A 19,130-nucleotide genomic window follows, 5' to 3' on the forward strand; every position below is an offset into this window, starting at 1 on the left:
TCCTTGGAGCAACGTAGGATGAGAGGATTCCTAATAGAGGTATAGAAGATGTTGAGAGGCATAGATCGGGTGGACTCACAGAGGCTTTTTCCCAGGGTGGAAATGGCTGCTCCGAGAGGACACAGGTTTAAGGTGCTGGGGGGTAGGTACAGGGGAAATGTTAGGGGGAAGTTTTTCACACAGAGGGTGGTGGGCGAGTGGAATCGGCTGCCGTCAGTGATGGTGGAGGCAAACTCAATAGGGTCTTTTAAGAGACTCCTGGATGAGTACATGGGACTTAATAGGATGGAGGGTTATAGGTAGGCCTAAAAGGTAGGGATATGTTCGGCACAACTTGTGGGGCCGAAGGGCCTGTTTTGTGCTGTAGTTTTCTATGTTTCTAAGCCCTGGATGAACCTGTATCTGGGGTCACCATTGCAGATGTCAGAGCAGCTTTCTCAAAGGTCAACCCATGGAAAGTGACTGGCCCGGATGGAGTACCTGGACGAGCACTCAGATCCTTGAGGATCAGCTGGCGGGAGTATTCGTAGACACCAGCAACCTCTCTTTACAACAATCTGAGGTCCCTATCTGCTTCAAGAAGACAATCATCATCCCGGTACCTCAGAAAAACCAAGCAGCGTGCCTTAATGACTATCGGCCGGTGGCTTTGACATCCCATCATTATGAAGTGCTTTGAAAGGCTAGTCATGGCACGAATCAATTCCAGCCTCCCAGACTACCTGGATCCACTACAGTTTGTCTATTGTCGCAACAAGTCCACAGCAGATGCCATCTCCCTGGCCCTGCAGTCAATCCTGGAACACCTAGATAACAAGGACACCTATGTCAGACTCCTATTTATTGCTACAGCTCAGCCTTCAACACCATTATTCTCATGAAACTCATCTCCAAACTCCGTAGCCTGGGCCTCGGCACCTCCCTCTGCGACTGGATCCTGAACTTCCTAACTCGCAGACCACAATCAGTAAGGATAGGCAACAATACCTCCTCCACGATCATCCTCAACACTGGTGCCCCACAAGGCTGTGTTCTCAGCCCCCTAGTATACTCCTTATACACCTATGACTGTGCGGCCAAATTCCCCTCAAATTTGATTTTCAAGAACCGATGACACCACTGTAGTGGGTTGGATCTCAAACAATGATGAGACAGAGTACAGGAATGAGATAGAGAATCTGGTGAACTGGTGTGGCAACAATAATCTCTCCCTCAATGTCAACAAAATGAAGTGTAAAGGAGAATATGCCCCTGCCTACATCAACGGGAACAAAATAGAAAAGGTCGAGAGCTTCAAGTTTTTAGGTGTCCAGACCTGTCCTGGTCCCCCCATGCTGACACTAAAGTTAAGAAAGCCCACCAATGCCTCTACTTTCTCAGAAGACTAAGGAAATTTGGCATGTCAACTACGACTCTCACCAACTTTCACAGATGCACCATAGAATCATAGAAACCCTACAGTACAGAAAGAGACCATTCAGCCCATCAAGTCTGCACCGACCACAATCCCACCCAGGCCCTACCTCCATATTCCTACATATTTACCCACTGATCCCTCTAACCTACGCATCTCAGGACACTAAGGGCAATTTTAGCATGGCCAATCAACCTAACCCGCACATCTTTGGACTGTGGGAGGAAACCCACGCAGACACGAGGAGAATGTGCAAACTCCACACGGACAGTGTCCCAAGCCGGGAATCGAACCCAGGTCCCTGGAGCTATGAAGCAGCTGTGCTAACCACTGTGCTACCGTGTCGCCCATAGAAAGCATTCTTTCTGGTTGTATCACAGCTTGGTATGACTCATGCTCTGTCCAAGACTGCAAAGAACTACAAATTAAGGGCAGCACGGTGGCACAGTGGTTAGCACTGCTGTCTCACAGCGCCAGGGACCCGGGTTCAATTTCTGGCTTGGGTCACTGTGTGGAGTTTGCACATTCTATCCGTGTTTGCATGGGTTTTCTCCGGGTGCTCCGGTTTCCTCCCAAAGTCCAAAGACATGCTGGTTAGGTGGATTGGCCATGATAAACTGCCCCTGAGTGTCAGGGGAATTCACAGGGTAAATGCATGGGGTTATGGGGGTAGGGGCTGGGTGGGATTGTGGTCGGTGCAGACTCGATGGGTCGACCGGCCTCCTTCTGCACTGTAGGGATTCTATGATTCTATTCTATGAAAAGGTCGTGAATGTAGCCCAATCCATCACGCAAACCAGCCTCCCATCTATTGACACAGTGGTTAGCACTGCTGCTTCACAGCTCCAGGGTCCCGGGTTCGATTCCCGGCTCGGGTCACTGTCTGTGTGGAGTTTGCACATTCTCCTCGTGGCTGCGTGGGTTTCCTCCGGGTGCTCCGGTTTCCTCCCACAGTCCAAAGATGTGCGGGTTAGGTTGATTGGCTAGGTTAAAAAAATTGCCCCTTAGAGTCCTGGGATGCGTAGGTTAGAGGGATTAGCGGGTCAAATATGTGGGGGTAGGGCCTGGGTGGGATTGTGGTCGGTGCAGACTCGATGGGCCGAATGGCCTCCTTCTGCACTGTAGGGTTTCTATGATTCTTCTATGATTCTATGACTCTGTCTTCACTTCCCGCTGCCTCGGCAAAGCAGCCAGCATAACTAAGGACCCCACGCACCCCGTACATTCTCTCTTCCGCCTTCTTCCGTCAGGAAAAAGATACAAAAGTCTGAGGCCACGTATGAACCGACTCAAGAACAGCTTCTTCCCTGCTGCTGTCAGACTTTTGAATGGACTTTTGAATGGACTTTTGAATGGAGAATCCCAAGGCATTTTATTCATACGTTAGGAACAGAAGGGTTGTCAGGGAAAAAATCGGACCTCTCAGGGACAAAAGTGGGGAATTATGCTTGGAGCCCAAAGAAGTAGGGGAGATCCTAAATGAATACTTTGCGTCGGTATTCACAAAGGAGAGGGATGTGTTGACTGGGAGTGTCTCGGAGGGGAGTGTTGAACCGTTGGAGAAAATCTCCATTACAAGGGAGGAAGTGTTAGGTTTGTTAGAGAATATAAAGACTGACAAATCCCCAGGGCCTGATGGAATCTATCCAAGGCTGCTCAGGGAGACGAGAGATGAAATCGCTGGGCCTCTGACGCAAATCTTTGTCTCGTCACTGGACGCAGGTGAGGTCCCAGAGGATTGGAGGATAGCTAATGTGGTCCCGTTATTTAAGAAGGGTAGGAAGGATAACCCGGGTAATTATAGGCCGGTGAGCTTGACGTCCGTGGTGGGGAAGTTGTTGGAGAAGATTCTTAGAGATAGGTTGTATGCGCATTTAGAAAGGAATAAACTCATTAACGATAGTCAGCATGGTTTTGTGAGAGGGAGGTCATGCCTCACTAACCTGGTGGGATTTTTTGAAGAAGTGACCAGAATGGTTGACGAGGGAAGGGCCGTGGATGTCATCTATATGGACTTTAGTAAAGCGTTTGACAAAGTCCCTCATGGTAGGCTGGTGAAAAAGGTTGGATCTCATGGGATAAAGGGGGAGGTGGCTAGATGGGTGGAGAACTGGCTTGGTCACAGAAGACAGAGGGTGGTAGTGGAAGGGTCTTTTTCCGGCTGGAGGCCTGTGACTAGTGGTGTTCCGCAGGGCTCTGTATTGGGATCTCTGCTGTTTGTGATTTATATAAACGATCTGGAAGAAGGTGTAACTGGGGTGATCAGTAAGTTTGCGGACGACACAAAATTGGCAGGACTTGCAGATAGTGAGGAGCATTGTCAGAAGCTACAGAAGGATATAGATAGGCTGGAAATTTGGGCAAAGAAATGGCAGATGGAGTTCAATCCTGATAAATGCGAAGTGATGCATTTTGGTAGAAATAATGTAGGGAGGAGCTATACGATAAATGGCAGAACCACAAAGGGTGTAGATACGCAGAGGGTGTGCAAGTCCACAGATCCTTGAAGGTGACGTCACAGGTGGAGAAGGTGGTGAAGAAGGCATATGGCATGCTTGCCTTTATAGGACGGGGCATAGAGTATAAAAGTTGGGGTCTGATGTTGCAGATGTATAGAACGTTGGTTTGGCCGCATTTGGAATACTGCGTCCAGTTCTGGTCGCCACACTACCAGAAGGACGTGGAGGCTTTGGAGAGAGTACAGAGGAGGTTTACCAGGATGTTGCCTGGTATGGAGGGGCTCAGTTATGAGGAGAGATTGGGTAAACTGGGGTTGTTCTCCCTGGAAAGACGGAGGATGAGGGGAAACTTAATAGGTGTATAAAATTATGAAAGGCATAGATAGGGTGAACGGTGGGAAGCTTTTCCCCAGATCGGTGGTGACGTTCACGAGGGGTCATAGGTTCAAGGTGAAGGGGGGGAGGTTTAACACAGATATCAGAAGGACATATTTTACACAGAGGGTGGTGGGGGCCTGGAATGCGCTGCCAGGCAAGGTGGTGGAGGCGGACACACTGGGAACGTTTAAGACTTATCTAGATAGCCATATGAACGGAGTGGGAATGGAGGGATACAAAAGAATGATCTAGTTTGGACCAGGGAGCAGCACGGGCTTGGAGGGCCGAAGAGCCTGTTCCTGTGCTGTATTGTTCTTTGTTCTTTGTTCTTTGACTTACCTTGCATTAAGTTGACCTTTCTCTACACCCTAGCTATGACTGTAACACTACATTCTGCGCTCTCTCATTTCCTTCTCTATGAATGGTATGCTTTGTCTGTATAGCGCACAAGAAACAATACTTTTCACTGTATGTTAATACATGTAACAAGAATAAATCAAATCAAATCAAATCAAATGATTCATTCATTTTGCAATAGTCACATTTCCACATGTTTTTAAATGTCCACATAGAGTAGATGAGTATTTCCCTGGAGACAGACTCCACTCCCTGAGGACCTAACTGATGATTCCTGTAAAGGGGCACACCATTAATGCAGGTATCACAGGAGCCACATGACTATCAGGTCTATGATTGAAGAAGCCATTGGGATGTGGAATATGTGATTCAGATGCATGGACTGATTTAGTGACCCCCGTCAGTGTGTTCTGTTAAGGATTTCTAGAATGATTGTGGTCTGCTGAACCTTGCACAAAATCACATTGTAGGGAAGAATAGAGCTGCAGGAAGAGGAGATAGATCAGTATCTGAAGAGGTGGTGGAGGAGAAGGAGGAGGAGCTGGATGTGGCCATGATATCTGGAACTGCTCAACTGCCTGTCAGAGAAACCCAGGATTGGCTAATGCAAGCAAGCTTTAGGTAACCTGAGTATGTGTAAAGAAATATAGCAGAGCGATTATAAACTCTCCACCCCACCAAGCAGAAAATGTTCCCAGAGTCAACAATCTGACTGTTACATTCACACCCTTATTTCAACCTGATTATACCATTCACCTTGAGGTGACAGTCCATGTGAAGTTTGGGATCATAGAAATCATAGATCATAGAAACCCTACAGAGCAGAAGGAGGCCATTCGGCCCATCGAGTCTGCACCGACCACAATCCCACCCAGGCCCTACCCCCACATATTTACCCGCTAATCCCTCTAACCTACGCATCTCAGGATTCTAAGGGGCAATTTTTAACCTGGCCAATCAACCTAACCCGCACATCTTTGGACTGTGGGAGGAAACCGGAGCACCCGGGGGAAACCCACGCAGACACGAGGAGAATGTGCAAACTCCACACAGACAGTGACCCGAGTCGGGAATCGAACCCGGGACCCTGGAGCTGTGAAGCAGCAGTGCTAACCACTGTGCTACCGTGCCGCTACCGTGCTAACTACTGTGCTACCGGGATGCAGGAGAAGAGTTCAAATAAAGTGCTTGATTCATTTAAAGAAACATATTTAGAATGCCATCAGCATTCTTATACACAGCCAAATAAATTCCTTTATGCAATTAATAAACCCTTCTCACCTGCTTCCCATTACCCCTTTACAGTGCAACCCTAAAGCTTCAGCCTTATTCCCTTGCTCTAACATATGAGATCTTTTCTGGTCTTTGGAATCTTTGAGAATCCTGTTTCATGCTCACTTGCATTCACATGTACAGGGACAGACTTGGTCATCGGACTGATAGAGAGCACATGGGGCTCTGTCTGAAGAAAGGGACAAGGATTGGGAAAACCTTGAGAAGTGTCCACACTTCCATGAGCCATTTCCCCATTTTCCATCTCATGAGCCACTTGTATTGACCTGCTAGCCAAGAACTGGAGAGCATTTGCCTGCATTTTAGGAGCTATTGATTCATTAAGGTGAGGCTTCCCTCCAACCCTCTGGAAAGTTGCAGACCGAGTATGCAGGCATTGGACTGTGCCAGCATGCATTCAGTTTTCTGCCACATCTGATTCTCCATGTAGATGACCATTCTTTTCATGGTTCCTGAGAGATCAGCAAAAATGCTTCAGACATCATGGCACTACTACTAGAGATGGGTACCTTCAGTTTCTCTCCAAGGACACATAGAAGCATGCACATTTGCCATTGCGGCTCCAGAAGTTTGTGAATGAAATCCATAGATCAGTATCTGTGTCTAGCTGAAGAGAGCTTGGAGTGCCCTCTGCCCTCAATGGGTCTCTCCAATGCTGTCCTTCACTACATGATAACCTAACTATCTGTGCTGCACTGCCCACTGAGGTGTATGTATCTGTGCTGGTGGAGGATTAGCATGAGTTTTATGATGATGCCTCCTCAGAGAAGCCCTCTTCCAAGGACTCCTCAGCCTCCTCCCACTGCTGATCATCTTCAAAAATAATACACAAAGTATGCCCGGTTTACCTCAAATTACCCCAGAAAGGCAATGTTTGATTTGATTTGATTTATTATTGTCACATGTAGAATCATAGAATCATAGAAACCCTACAGTGCAGAAGGAGGCCATTCGGCCCATCGAGTCTGCACCGACCACAATCCCACCCAGGCCCTACCCCCACATATTTACCCGCTAATCCCTCTAACCTACACATCCCAGGACTCTAAGGGGCAATTTTTAACCTGGCCAATCAACCTAACCCGCACGGCACGGTAGCACAGTGGAGGGCGGCACGGTAGCACAGTGCAGGGCGCCACAGTGCAGTGGTGAGCACTGCTGCTTCACAGCTCCAGGGTCCCGGGTTCGATTCCCGGCTCGGGTCACTGTCTGTGTGGAGTTTGCACATTCTCCTCGTGTCTGCGTGGGTTTCCTCCGGGTGCTCCGGTTTCCTCCCACAGTCCAAAGATGTGCGGGTTAGGTTGATTGGCCAGGTTAAAAATTGCCCCTTAGAGTCCTGGGATGTGTAGGTTAGAGGGATTAGCGGGTAAATATGTGGGGGTAGGGCCTGGGTGGGATTGTGGTCAGTGCAGACTCGATGGGCCGAATGGCCTCCTTCTGCACTGTAGGGTTTCTATGATCTTTGGACTTTGTATTGGTTTACAGTGAAAAGATTATTCTTGCGCTCTATACAGACAAAGCATATTGTACATAGAGAAGGAAAGGAGAGAGTGAGAATGTAGTGTTACAGTCATAGCTAGGGTGTAGAGAAAGATGAACTTAATACGATATAGGTCCATTCAAAAGTCTGATGGCAGCATGGAAGAAGCTGTGTACCTCAAACATTTGAACAAAGTTTAAACAAGTAATTTCATGCTGCTACTATGCAGTGGTTACACGAGCAGTATTTTCCATGAACAGGATGCTGCCATCAGTCCAGAAAGATGTCCTGCCTACTATATAATTGAGCAACTTTGTGTATCAGTTTCAATTCAGGTGTAGTGCCAGATACCGGAGCTGCACATCCCAATGACTGGCTTGTTCCTTCAGTTCTCAATTGGCAAGTACAGACCGTACTCAACCAGGCCATGCTTATAAAACCCCAAACAAGGCACCTACTGTTAGATGTCATTCCACAATTGGGTAGCACTTGCTGAATAATCCAATGTGTATTAACAGCTGCACTACCAACCAATTTAAAATAATCAATCAAGCTCATTTTCACTTGCCAGAAGCAACATACATTCATACCCAGGGATTCAGTCTCTACAAATAAAAGGAATATGTTGAAGTCTTGCAACTTTTTTGAATGATCTGGGTGCCTGAGGAACTTATTGTTCTATGTTGTTTACTCCATGGCAACACCTTGGTTAATCAGTCAATTTGTCAACTAATCAGCATCCTTTTCATCTGAAGTGTAAATTGTGATCATTTGAAAATTTATATTGTTGTGTTTGTTCTGATCAGTGCAAGATGAAAAGGTTCAGCAACATGTCTCTTTTTAACAATATTCAAGTTCTGTACTACCAAGCAAATGGTCGATGTTTGAGAAAGAATCATATAAATGATAAGCAGGAATATTTTTAAAATGCATTTGTGTTAGCGTGATGTTGCATATCAAACCAAAATTTTATCCAACAATTAGTAAGACCAAAACCATTGTTTTAGACCCCAGTGGCTCCCTTGCCATTGGTTCCATCTCCACCATTTTCTCAGGCTGAATCAAGTCATCTGGAAACTTTGGCATCCTGTTCAAAGTTCAGATTCTACCCGTTATCCAAGGCATCTGTTTCTATCTGTACAACTACCTGTTTGCAGCTTTACTTCAGCCCCTCCAACAGTGAAATTCTTAACCATATATGGTCACATCCAGACTTGAATATTCTCTTCCTATATTCAACCAATTGTAATTCCCTTTGAACATTGCAATCCCTATCCGCTCACCTATCAGGACTTCCCTCATTGACCATCATAAATTCCCCGTCCTCCATCCCATTCAATTTAAATTTCTCATTCCCTTTTTCAAACATCTCCATTTAATTGCTCACTTTGCCTTTGAAATATCCTTCAGCTTTAAACACTCACTTTTTATTTTTTTCAGTCCTGATATTTTTAAATTATCCTTCATCCTACTATTAGTGGTAGTACCTTCAGTTAGTTACCACGTAATTGTCCAGGTTACTCACCCCATCTAACCCCTCTTTGTATGGCATGGCATCCAAATTGCACATATTTCCATTTATAATTTAGTTTTTTTTACATTAAATGGTTCTGTATAAATTAAGGTTACCGCGATTGTTGAACTGTCAAGATATATTGTAAGGAGACACTTTTTAAAAAATGGTGATACTTGGCACAGGTTTGATGCCCAGGTGAGATACCATCAAATCTTGTAGCATTTGCATCCAAGTTGCTTTGATACTTCTCTAGACTGTTTAGTGGCCTTCAACTACAAAAAACATCACCAACATCTGATGAACAATGCTTTTGGTATACAGACCATTTATGCCTAGATCCCATAATCAAATCCAGATTTTTTCACAAATTACGATCACCTCAAAAATTAGATTTAAAATATACACACAACCTAAGGTTGTTCTGCTGAAAAAATGGATGGTGTACAAAGCCCTACAAAAGAAATGTTGGATGTGAAATAATTTAAAATTAATTCATAATTTAAAAAATGGAGTAATCTACAGATAGGTCTTTAATCATACTCACCCATGAAATTGCCTTCTTTTAACCACTGAACAATATATTTCATTTCATCATTCAATTATGCACCCTCAAAGCAGGAGTAGGCCATTCGGCCCATTGAACTTGTTCCGCCAGTCAGAAAGATCATTGCTGTTCTGAGTGTGACCTTAACTTCCCAGCCAGCCCTCCTGTAATCTTAACAGTAGAGTCATAGAGTCATCGAGGTTTACAGCATGGAAACAGGCCCCTCGGCCCAACTTGTCCATTCCATCCCCTTTTTTTAATCACTTAGCTAGCCCCAATTGCCCGCATTTGACCCATATCCCTCTATACCCATCTTACCTATGTAACTGTTTAAATGCTTTTCAAAAGTCAAAATTGTACCCACCTCTACTACTACCTCTGGCAGCTTGTTCCAGACACTCACCACCCTTTGTGTGAAAAAATTGCCCCTCTGGACCCTTTGTATCTCTACCCTCTCACCTTAAACCTATGCCCTCTAGTTTTAGACTTCCCTACTTTTGGGAAAAGATATTGACTATCTAGTTGATCTACGCCCCTCATTATTTTATAGACCTCTATAAGATCACCCCTAAGCCTCCTACCCTCCAAGGAAAAAAGTCCCAGTCTACCCAGCCTCACCTTATAACTCAAACCATCAAGTCTTCGGTGGCATCCTAGTAAATCTTTTCTGCACTCTTTCTAGTTTAATAATATCCTTTCTATAATAGGGTGACCAAAACTGTGCACAGTATTCCAAGTGTGGCCTTACCAATGTCTTGTACAACTTCAACAAGACGTCCCAACTCCTGCATGCAATATTCTGATCAATGAAACCAAGCATGCCGAATGCCTTCTTCACCACTCTGTCCTCCTGTGACTCTACTTTCAAGGAGCTATGAACTTGTACCTCGAGATCTCTTTGTTGTATAATTCTTACCAATGCCCTACTATTAACTGAGTAAGTGCTGCCCTGGTTAGATCTATCAAAATGCATCACCTTGCATTTATCAAAATTAAACTCCATCTGCCATTCGTCAGCCCATAAGAAAGACTTCCGTTTATATAGTGCCTTTCACAACAACTGGCAACTTCAAAGCACTTTCATTATAAACTCTGTAGTGACCTATAACTTTAAAAAGAAAAGATTTGAACTTCCAGCTAATAGTTGAAAAAATGAGACAAGGTTTTACATTTCAAAACTTTTACTGTAACAAGTAACTAACTATAAAAAGCACTATTGACTAAACCCTATTTTCTTTTGTGGGCAACTTATACTTAAAATTACAGAAAAGAATGGCTCCATTTTTATACTTACCACATATTACACTCTTCTTAAAATAATAGCCCTTTACAAGAAGCAAACGCACACTTATTCCCACATTCCAGTGGGTTCATATTTCCCATTTCGCCAAGCAGAAACTTTAAATAATGGCCTCCAGGCATTTGCCTTATTTTTTGGAGAGTTTTCTAAATCCACTACCAGCAGTAGTGAAGATAAAGACTAGATACTGGAGGCAATCTGTTCTTGTGATATTTATCGAAAAATAAATATTAGCCAGGACACTAGAGATAACTCCATTGCTCTTTAAGATAGTCATGATGTGGAGATGCCGGCGCTGGACGGGGGTAAACACAGTAAGAAGTTTAACAACACCAGGTTAAAGTCCAATAGGTTTATTTGGTAGCAAAAGCCACAAGCTTTCGGAGTCTTAAACCCCTTCTTCAGGTGAGTGGGAATTCTGTTCACAAACAGGGCATATAAAGACACAAACTCAATTTACAGAATAATGGTTGGAATGCGAATACTTACAGCTAATCAAGTCTTTAAGATACAAACAATGTGAGTGGAGAGAGCATTAAGACAGGTTAAAGAGATGTGTATTGTCTCCAGACAGGACAGCCAGTGAGACTCTGCAGGTCCAGGCAAGCTGTGGGGATTACAGATAGTGTGACATGAACCCAATATCCCGGTTGAGGCTGTCCTCATGTGTGCGGAACTTGGCTATCAGTTTCTGCTCAGCGACTCTGCACCGTCGTGTGTCGTGAAGGCCGCCTTGGAGAACGCTTACCTGAATATCAGAGGCCGAATGCCCATGAGGCATTCGGCCTCTGGGCATTCGGCCTCTGATATTCGGGTAAGCGTTCTCCAAGGCGGCCTTCACGACACACGACGGCGCAGAGTCGCTGAGCAGAAACTGATAGCCAAGTTCCGCACACATGAGGACAGCCTCAACCGGGATATTGGGTTCATGTCACACTATCTGTAATCCCCACAGCTTGCCTGGACCTGCAGAGTCTCACTGGCTGTCCTGTCTGGAGACAATACACATCTCTTTAACCTGTCTTAATGCTCTCTCCACTCACATTGTTTGTATCTTAAAGACTTGATTAGCTGTAAGTATTCGCATTCCAACCATTATTCTGTAAATTGAGTTTGTGTCTTTATATGCCCTGTTTGTGAACAGAATTCCCACTCACCTGAAGACGGGGTTTAAGACTCCGAAAGCTTGTGGCTTTTGCTACCAAATAAACCTGTTGGACTTTAACCTGGTGTTGTTAAACTTCTTACTTCAAGATAGTACCATAGGTTCCTTCAAGATCACTTGAAGGGAAGACTAAGCCCCATTTTATTATCCCATCTGAAAGATGTCACCTGCAGAGGTAACAGCAACTCCCTCACAACAGCATGGGAGTGTTTGTACTTGATATTTGTGTTCAAGATCTGGAGTGTATCCTCCATACACATGTTTAGCTTCCCCTTAAATGCATCTATCTATTCTGTTCAACCATTGTCTTTGGTAGTGAGTTCCACATTCTCATCACACTTTGGGAAGAAATTTCTTCTGAATTCCCTACTGGATTTCTTGATGACTTTCTTATATTGATGACCTTGAGTTATACTCTTCCTCACAAATGGATCCATTCTCTCTATCTACCCTATAAAAACCATTCATAACTTTAAAGACCTCTATTAGGTCACCTCTCAGTCTTCTCTTATCATCCTGTCAGTCCTATCCTGGTATATATACCTACAAATTTCTGGTATTTCCTGGTAAATTTACTCTCCACCCTTTCCAGAGCCTCGATCTACATTTTATAATGTGGATTTGCACACACTTCTCTACATGTCTAACATACAGGTGCAACACAAGTTCCCGGCTTTTCAATTCTATTCTAGAAACAACACCTAATGCTTAGTTTGTTATGGCCTTTCTAAAATGTTTTCACTTTTGTCTGCATAATCTATTAATATATAGAATGGTCTTTTGGAACTATGAAATGAAGCCTCTTTCAGTACATTTCAATTAATATTTGAAAACATGTATGATTTGCAAGTTTGTTCTGACCAAAACATGAAGGAATATTTTGGTGATTTATCAGGTAAGTTCAGTTTCCAAGTTCCCAAACTCTGCTACAAATGCACAGATCGGTAATGAATAATATTTTGCATGTAATATGCTCTGTGCAATAAAATGAATCAAGCTCCTTATTTTATTTATGATCTATCAATTGTCATTGGGCAATTGGTCAGTATCATCCTCCCCACCTGAAATAAGTGACAGAACAGCAAAAACATAACTCTTAATGAGGACAGTGTCAACAGAATACTCCACATGGTGACATTGTCCGAGTCATTTATTGTTGCAATGATTTCTTTTAAAGGCCATGGAAAGTGAAACAGCATACCTGTGCTTCATTTCTATATCAGGAGAACTTTTCATCCCTGGCAGTCCTTTATGAAAGAACAATGCTTTAATAAAGTTCACAATGTAGAATATAAATAATTAAACAGTTTTCTTCAGTAAATAATTGACATGTATATTTTGCCTCTGCAGATATGAATTAGGAACTGCTTTGTTCAGTGGCTGGGCTGGCGCAACTCTTTGCATCTTGGGTGGTTTGAGTTTTTGCTTGTCAGTGACTGAAGATAAACACTCCCAAAGGTAAACATTGATTAAACCTTCTTGAAAGTGCACAGGAAAAGGAAACCTGGAACAGTTTAAGGATTTATGTTGTCACAGTTCCAGTCTCATTGGTGTGTAAGATTGTCATGGGTCTGCAGCATGATAGGGCTGATCATAGTAAATAGATTCCTATTTAAGCTTGATCAAGAGGAAAGATTTTGAAGGAGTGAAGCTGGTGATCGGGACGGGGCTCAAGGCAACGATCTTGTGTGGAACAAGCTTGAAGTCAAGAGGGATTGAGGGATTAATCCTGTGAACATGAGGAATCAAACATGCGATCAGAAGGAATCAAGTCTGTGATCAAGAGGAATTGAGTGTGTGATCAGGAGGAATCGAATCTGCGATCAGGAGGAATTGAGTTTGCGAACAAGAGAAATCGAGTCTGCGATCAGGAGGGATCAACCTGGCGATCAGGAGAGACCAAGTCTGCAATCAAAATGAATCAATCCTGTGATTAGGGGTATGAATCCTGTGATCAGAAGGAATCAGGCCTGTGATCTGGAGGAGGTTGAGCCTATATCATAGAGGGGATCAAGCAGTGATTAGTAAGGGTTGAGCCTCTGATCAGGGAAAATTAAGTCGAGTAGGAATTGATGCAGCGCGAAAGAAAGATTGAGTCAGCAATCAAAAGGGTCAAGCTTGCAATCAGGTTGAATTCTGTTATCAGGAGGGATCAGGACTGTGAGTTAGAGGATGTTGGGCTTGTGTCATAGAGGGGATTAACCAGTGAGCACACTTCGCATTTGAAAAACAAGAAGAGCTTTATTAAAAATAAGCTCAGGTGGAAGGATCTTATCAGCTAATTCATCTCCAAATTAATGAGTGAGTTGTCATGTTATACATGAAATCACAGAATTATTTACATTTGCACAGGGAATAATAATTGCACAAAATGGTACAATTAAAATGTGAATCAAAGATTTGAATGAAGGATCTACTTATATCTATCATGACAAAATGTTATATCATTACTAATGTCACAAAATGATTTAATTTTCAGTTATCTGCTGACTTACAGAAATCAATTTTCTGTCAATATTTTTGTTTATATCTATCAACACATGGGAAAACACAAACACCAATGAAGCAGTCCTTTCTGGGGCAAACATGGCAATTATACTAGCACTAATCAAGCAAAGAAGGCTTCGCTGGCTTGGACATGTGCACAGAATAGCAGATGGCTACATCCCCAAGGATATGCTATATGGTGAGATGGCCCGTGGCAAGAGACGAGCTCCAATTCAGGGATACTCTCAAAAGAGACATGAAAACCCTCAATAGCAATCATAGCAAGTAGGAAACTCCAGCTGATCAATGAAGCAAATGGTGACATCAGCTATTCACCACCACAGTAACAAGTTAGTATCAGAAGATCCAAATCAGATAACATAGAACATAGAACATTACAGCGCAGTACAGGCCCTTCGGCCCTCGATGTTGCGCCGACCAGTGGAGCCAATCTAAAACCCCTCTAATCTACACTATTCCAATATCATCCATATGTTTATCCAATAACCATTTGAATGCTCTTAATGTTGACGAGTCCACTACTGCTGCAGGCAGGGCATTCCACGCCCTTACCATTCTCTGAGTAAAGAACCTACCTCTAACATCTGTCCTATATCTCTCACCCCTCAATTTAAAGCTATGTCCCCTTGTACTAGCCAACACCATCCGAGGAAAAAGGCTCTCACTATCCACCCTATCTAATCCTCTGATCATCTTGTACGCCTCTATTAAGTCACCTCTTAACCTTCTTCTCTCTAACGAAAACAACCTCAAGCCCCTCAGCCTTTCCTCATACGATTTTCCCACCATACCAGGCAACATCCTGGTAAATCTCCTCTGCACCCTTTCCAACACTTCCACATCTTTCCTATAATACGGCGACCAGAACTGTACGCAATACTCCAAATGCGGCCGCACCAGAGTTTTGTACAGTTGCAGCATGACCTCCTGGCTCCAAAACTCAATCCCTCTACCAATAAAAGCTAACACACCGTACGTCTTCTTAACAACCCTATCAACCTGGATGCCAACTTTCAGGGATCTATGCACATGGACACCCAGATCCCTCTGTTCATCCACCCTACCAAGTATCTTACCATTAGCCCAGTACTCTGTATTCCTGTTACTCCTTCCAAAGTGAATCACCTCACACTTTTCCGCATTAAACTCCATTTGCCACCTCTCAGCCCAGCTCTGCAGCCTATCTATGTCTCTCTGTAATCTGCCACTTCCCTCCGCACTGTCTACAACTCCACCGACTTTAGTGTCATCCGCAAATTTACTAATCCATCCTTCTACGCCCTCATCCAGGTCATTAATAAAAATGACAAACAGCAGTGGCCCCAAAACAGATCCCTGCGGCACACCACTAGTAACTGAACTCCAGGATGAATATTTCCCATCAACCACCACCCTTTGTTTTCTTACAGCGAGCCAATTCTTGATCCAAAACACTAAATCACCCTCAATCCCATGTGTCCGTATTTTCTGCAAAAGCAGAAAACAGCCCTGCAAAATCAATGTATCAGCAGAGATCATCATGTACCACCAGCAAAGGACTAGATTCACAATCATTTATCCATTAAATTTAAATTCCAACAGCTGCCATGGTGAGATTTGAAACCATGAGCAATTAGCCTTGGCTTTTGGAAAGCTAGCCCAGTGACCTTACCACCACACCAATCTTTTCCCCAGTCGTTGGATCAGGGTCCTATTTAGCTATAGGCTTGGTGATGGATAATTAGTACACAACAGTTTAAAGAAAGATTAATTTAACAATATATTGGTGAAAGAAAGAAAAAAAATCTTGTCTTACACTGATTACAAGGGCCAGAGTTTTACCAGTTCACTGGAACAATGGTAAAATTGTGGCACAGATGCTGGGACCAATGTCTTTATGTCATAACAGGATATTTCCAAAGGCTGATGGGGCTGGCAGAAGGAGATCCTATTTGTGTTCTTTTATCATGCTGCAGTGAGACTGAAAGGTAATTGAATCTGTTGAACAGGCAATTTTACCAGGTTTACCTAGTTTTACAATGGGCGTAAGGGAAGCTTCAAAGCCTCGCCAACTATAACAAGGCAAAGACTTAGTGGAAGCATTGTATTAACTGCAGTCAACAGCCATTGTAATAGGTAGCATGGCTTGCTAGGGAGGGTGGCGCAGAGTAGAAAGTGACAACTGAAACAGGGATAAAGATGAACTTGCTTAACACAACAGAGGCTGCCCTCTCAGACTTGGCACTTGTATGTTCAGAGGAATAGGAGGCTTCGACAACTGAGTACAGCTCTCTGCAATAAGCCTTATTTTCTCAGGCTTTGAGACCATCAGTGAAGAGGTGAATCAAAGAAGTAGAGAGCTGCAGGAAGCAAGACAGCAGCAGCCAGAGGGGCACCACGATCAAGAACCTGGAAGGGTTCCTATGGAACAGAAGGAATCAGAAAGGCATCAAACCAGCCTCTGGAGCACAGAGGACAATATCTCCACAATGCCCAGAAAAGATCTATAGCCAGAACTCAGCTTCCTGCAAATGTCAGAAAAGCAGTGTTACCGAAGACTGAGCCTTTCAGGGAAGTGGTCACTGAGTGTGTGTCATGATAGGGGAGGAATTGATCCATAGGTGAAGTGAGGGGGATCCAATGTTTATTGAGTTCAGGTGCGCCTTGATGCTGATGTTCTTTGCCTCAGGATCATTCCAAGGATCTTCTGGGGATATCTATGGCATCTCCCAGTCTGCAGCTCATCACTGCATCAAGATGGTCACCAATGTTATGTTCAACAGGTCCACTCAATATGTGCATTTTTGACAAATCCAGAGATCCAGGTCAAGGGGGCTGTTTTCTGCTTTTGCTCCTCTCAGCCCAGCTCTGCAGCCTATCTATGTCCCTCTGTAACCTGCCACTTCCCTCCGCACTGTCTACAACTCCACCGACTTTAGTGTCATCCGCAAATTTACTAATCCATCCTTCTACGCCCTCATCCAGGTCATTAATAAAAATGACAAACAGCAGTGGCCCCAAAACAGATCCTTGCAGCACACCACTAGTAACTGAACTCCAGGATGAATATTTCCCATCAGGTGTCCATGTGCATAGATCCCTGAAAGTTGGCACCCAGGTTGATAGGGTTGTTAAGCAGACGTACGGTGTGTTAGCTTTTATTGGTAGAGGGATTGAGTTTTGGAGCCAGGAGGTCATGCTGCAACTGTACAAACCTCTGGTGCGGCCACATTTGGAGTATTGCGTACAGTTCTGGTCGCCGTATTATAGGAAAGATGTGGAAGTGTTGGAAAGGGTGCAGAGGAGATTTACCAGGATGTTGCCTGGTATGGTGGGAAAATCGTATGAGGAACGGCTGAGGGGCTTGAGGTTGTTTTCATTAGGGCTATCTATCATTGTGTTCTTCCAGTTGCAGGATATCATTGACTGTCCCCATGTGGCCATCAATGCTCCAACTGATCAGGCAGCAGTCTTCATTCACAGGAACGACTTCTATTCATTCAAATACAACTACTACAACTAACTAAATAAAAGCAAATTACTGCGGATGCTGGAATCTGAAACCAAAAGCGAAAATGCTGGAAAATCTCAGCAGGTCTGACAGCATCTGTAAGGAGAGAAAAGAGCTGACATTTTGAGTTCAGATGACCCTTTGTCAAAGCTCAACTACTACAACTAACTACTTGTAGTAGTCTACAACAACTGCAAACAAATCCATCAGCTGTGTGCAACAGTTCCTGGAATGCAGTTATGAAGTCTAGAGAAATCCGAGTGCCTGACTTTTCAAACCTGGCTCTGGCGTATCTCTATGGATGGATGCTCATAGAATCATACAGTATTGAAGTGGCCCTTTAGCCCATTGAGTCCGCACCAACATGCAAGAAACACCTGAACTCCCATCTAATCCCATCTACCAGCAATTGGCCCATAGTCTTGAATGTTATGATATGCTAAGTGCTCATCCAGGTACTTTTTAAAGGCTGTGAGGCAACCCGCCTCTACCACCCTCCCAGGCAGCGCATTCCAGACCGTCACTGTGATGAACCATAGATGGTTACCACTATGGGTACTTGTACATATGTTACTCTTGTTACTGTTGGGGTTAGGGTTTGGGTGTTCCACCTGTTATTATTGTTTATGTGGTACACTCCGTTCGGCTCCGCCTTCTTACAGGGGTATAAAGGTCACTGCTACTTCCTAGCAGTCTTTAGTCTGGGATAATATTGTTAAGTAGTGTGCTCCTATTTGTCGTGAATAAAAGCTTTTATTCCCGGGTACGTTCTAGCCTCCCGTGCATCAGTCACCACGCTCTGGTTAAAAAAGTTTTTCCTCACGTCCCTCTAAACCTCCTGCCCATCACCATGAGCCTATGTTTCCTTGTGACTAACCCTTCAAATAAAGGGAACAGCTGCTCCTTATCCATTCCGTCCATGCCCTCATAATCTTGTACACCTCGATCAGGTCACCCCTCAGTCTTCTCTGCTCCAACGAAAATAATCCAAGCCTACCCAACCTCTCTTCATAACTTAAATGTTCCATCCCAGGCAGATCCTGGTGAATCTCCTCTGCACTCTCTCCAAAGTGATCACATCTTCCTATAATGTGACGACCAGAGTTACACACAGAACTCTAGCTGTGGCCTCACCAAAGTTCTATACAACTCCAATGTGACCTACCTGCTTTTGTAATGTATACCTCGATTGATGAAGGCAAGTGTCCCATATGCCTTTTTCACCA

At 44.0% G+C, this 19,130-nt stretch overlaps 1 protein-coding gene across 1 annotated transcript in view; it reads left to right on the plus strand.

Moving 5' to 3' along the window:
- LOC144499437 (claudin-7-like) overlaps nucleotides 1-16,903 on the plus strand; it is a 51,544-nt gene extending 34,641 nt beyond the window's left edge. The window contains exons 4-6 of the mRNA XM_078221422.1: nucleotides 13,257-13,364; nucleotides 15,894-16,003; nucleotides 16,710-16,903. Of these exons, the coding sequence (XP_078077548.1) occupies nucleotides 13,257-13,364; nucleotides 15,894-16,003; nucleotides 16,710-16,903 (412 nt within the window). The remainder of the gene's footprint in view (nucleotides 1-13,256; nucleotides 13,365-15,893; nucleotides 16,004-16,709) is intronic.
- The last annotated feature ends 2,227 nt before the right edge of the window (nucleotides 16,904-19,130 follow it).

This window comes from Mustelus asterias, chromosome 10 (assembly GCF_964213995.1).
Source record: "Mustelus asterias chromosome 10, sMusAst1.hap1.1, whole genome shotgun sequence".
In the NCBI taxonomy this organism is placed as follows: Eukaryota; Metazoa; Chordata; class Chondrichthyes; order Carcharhiniformes; family Triakidae; genus Mustelus; species Mustelus asterias.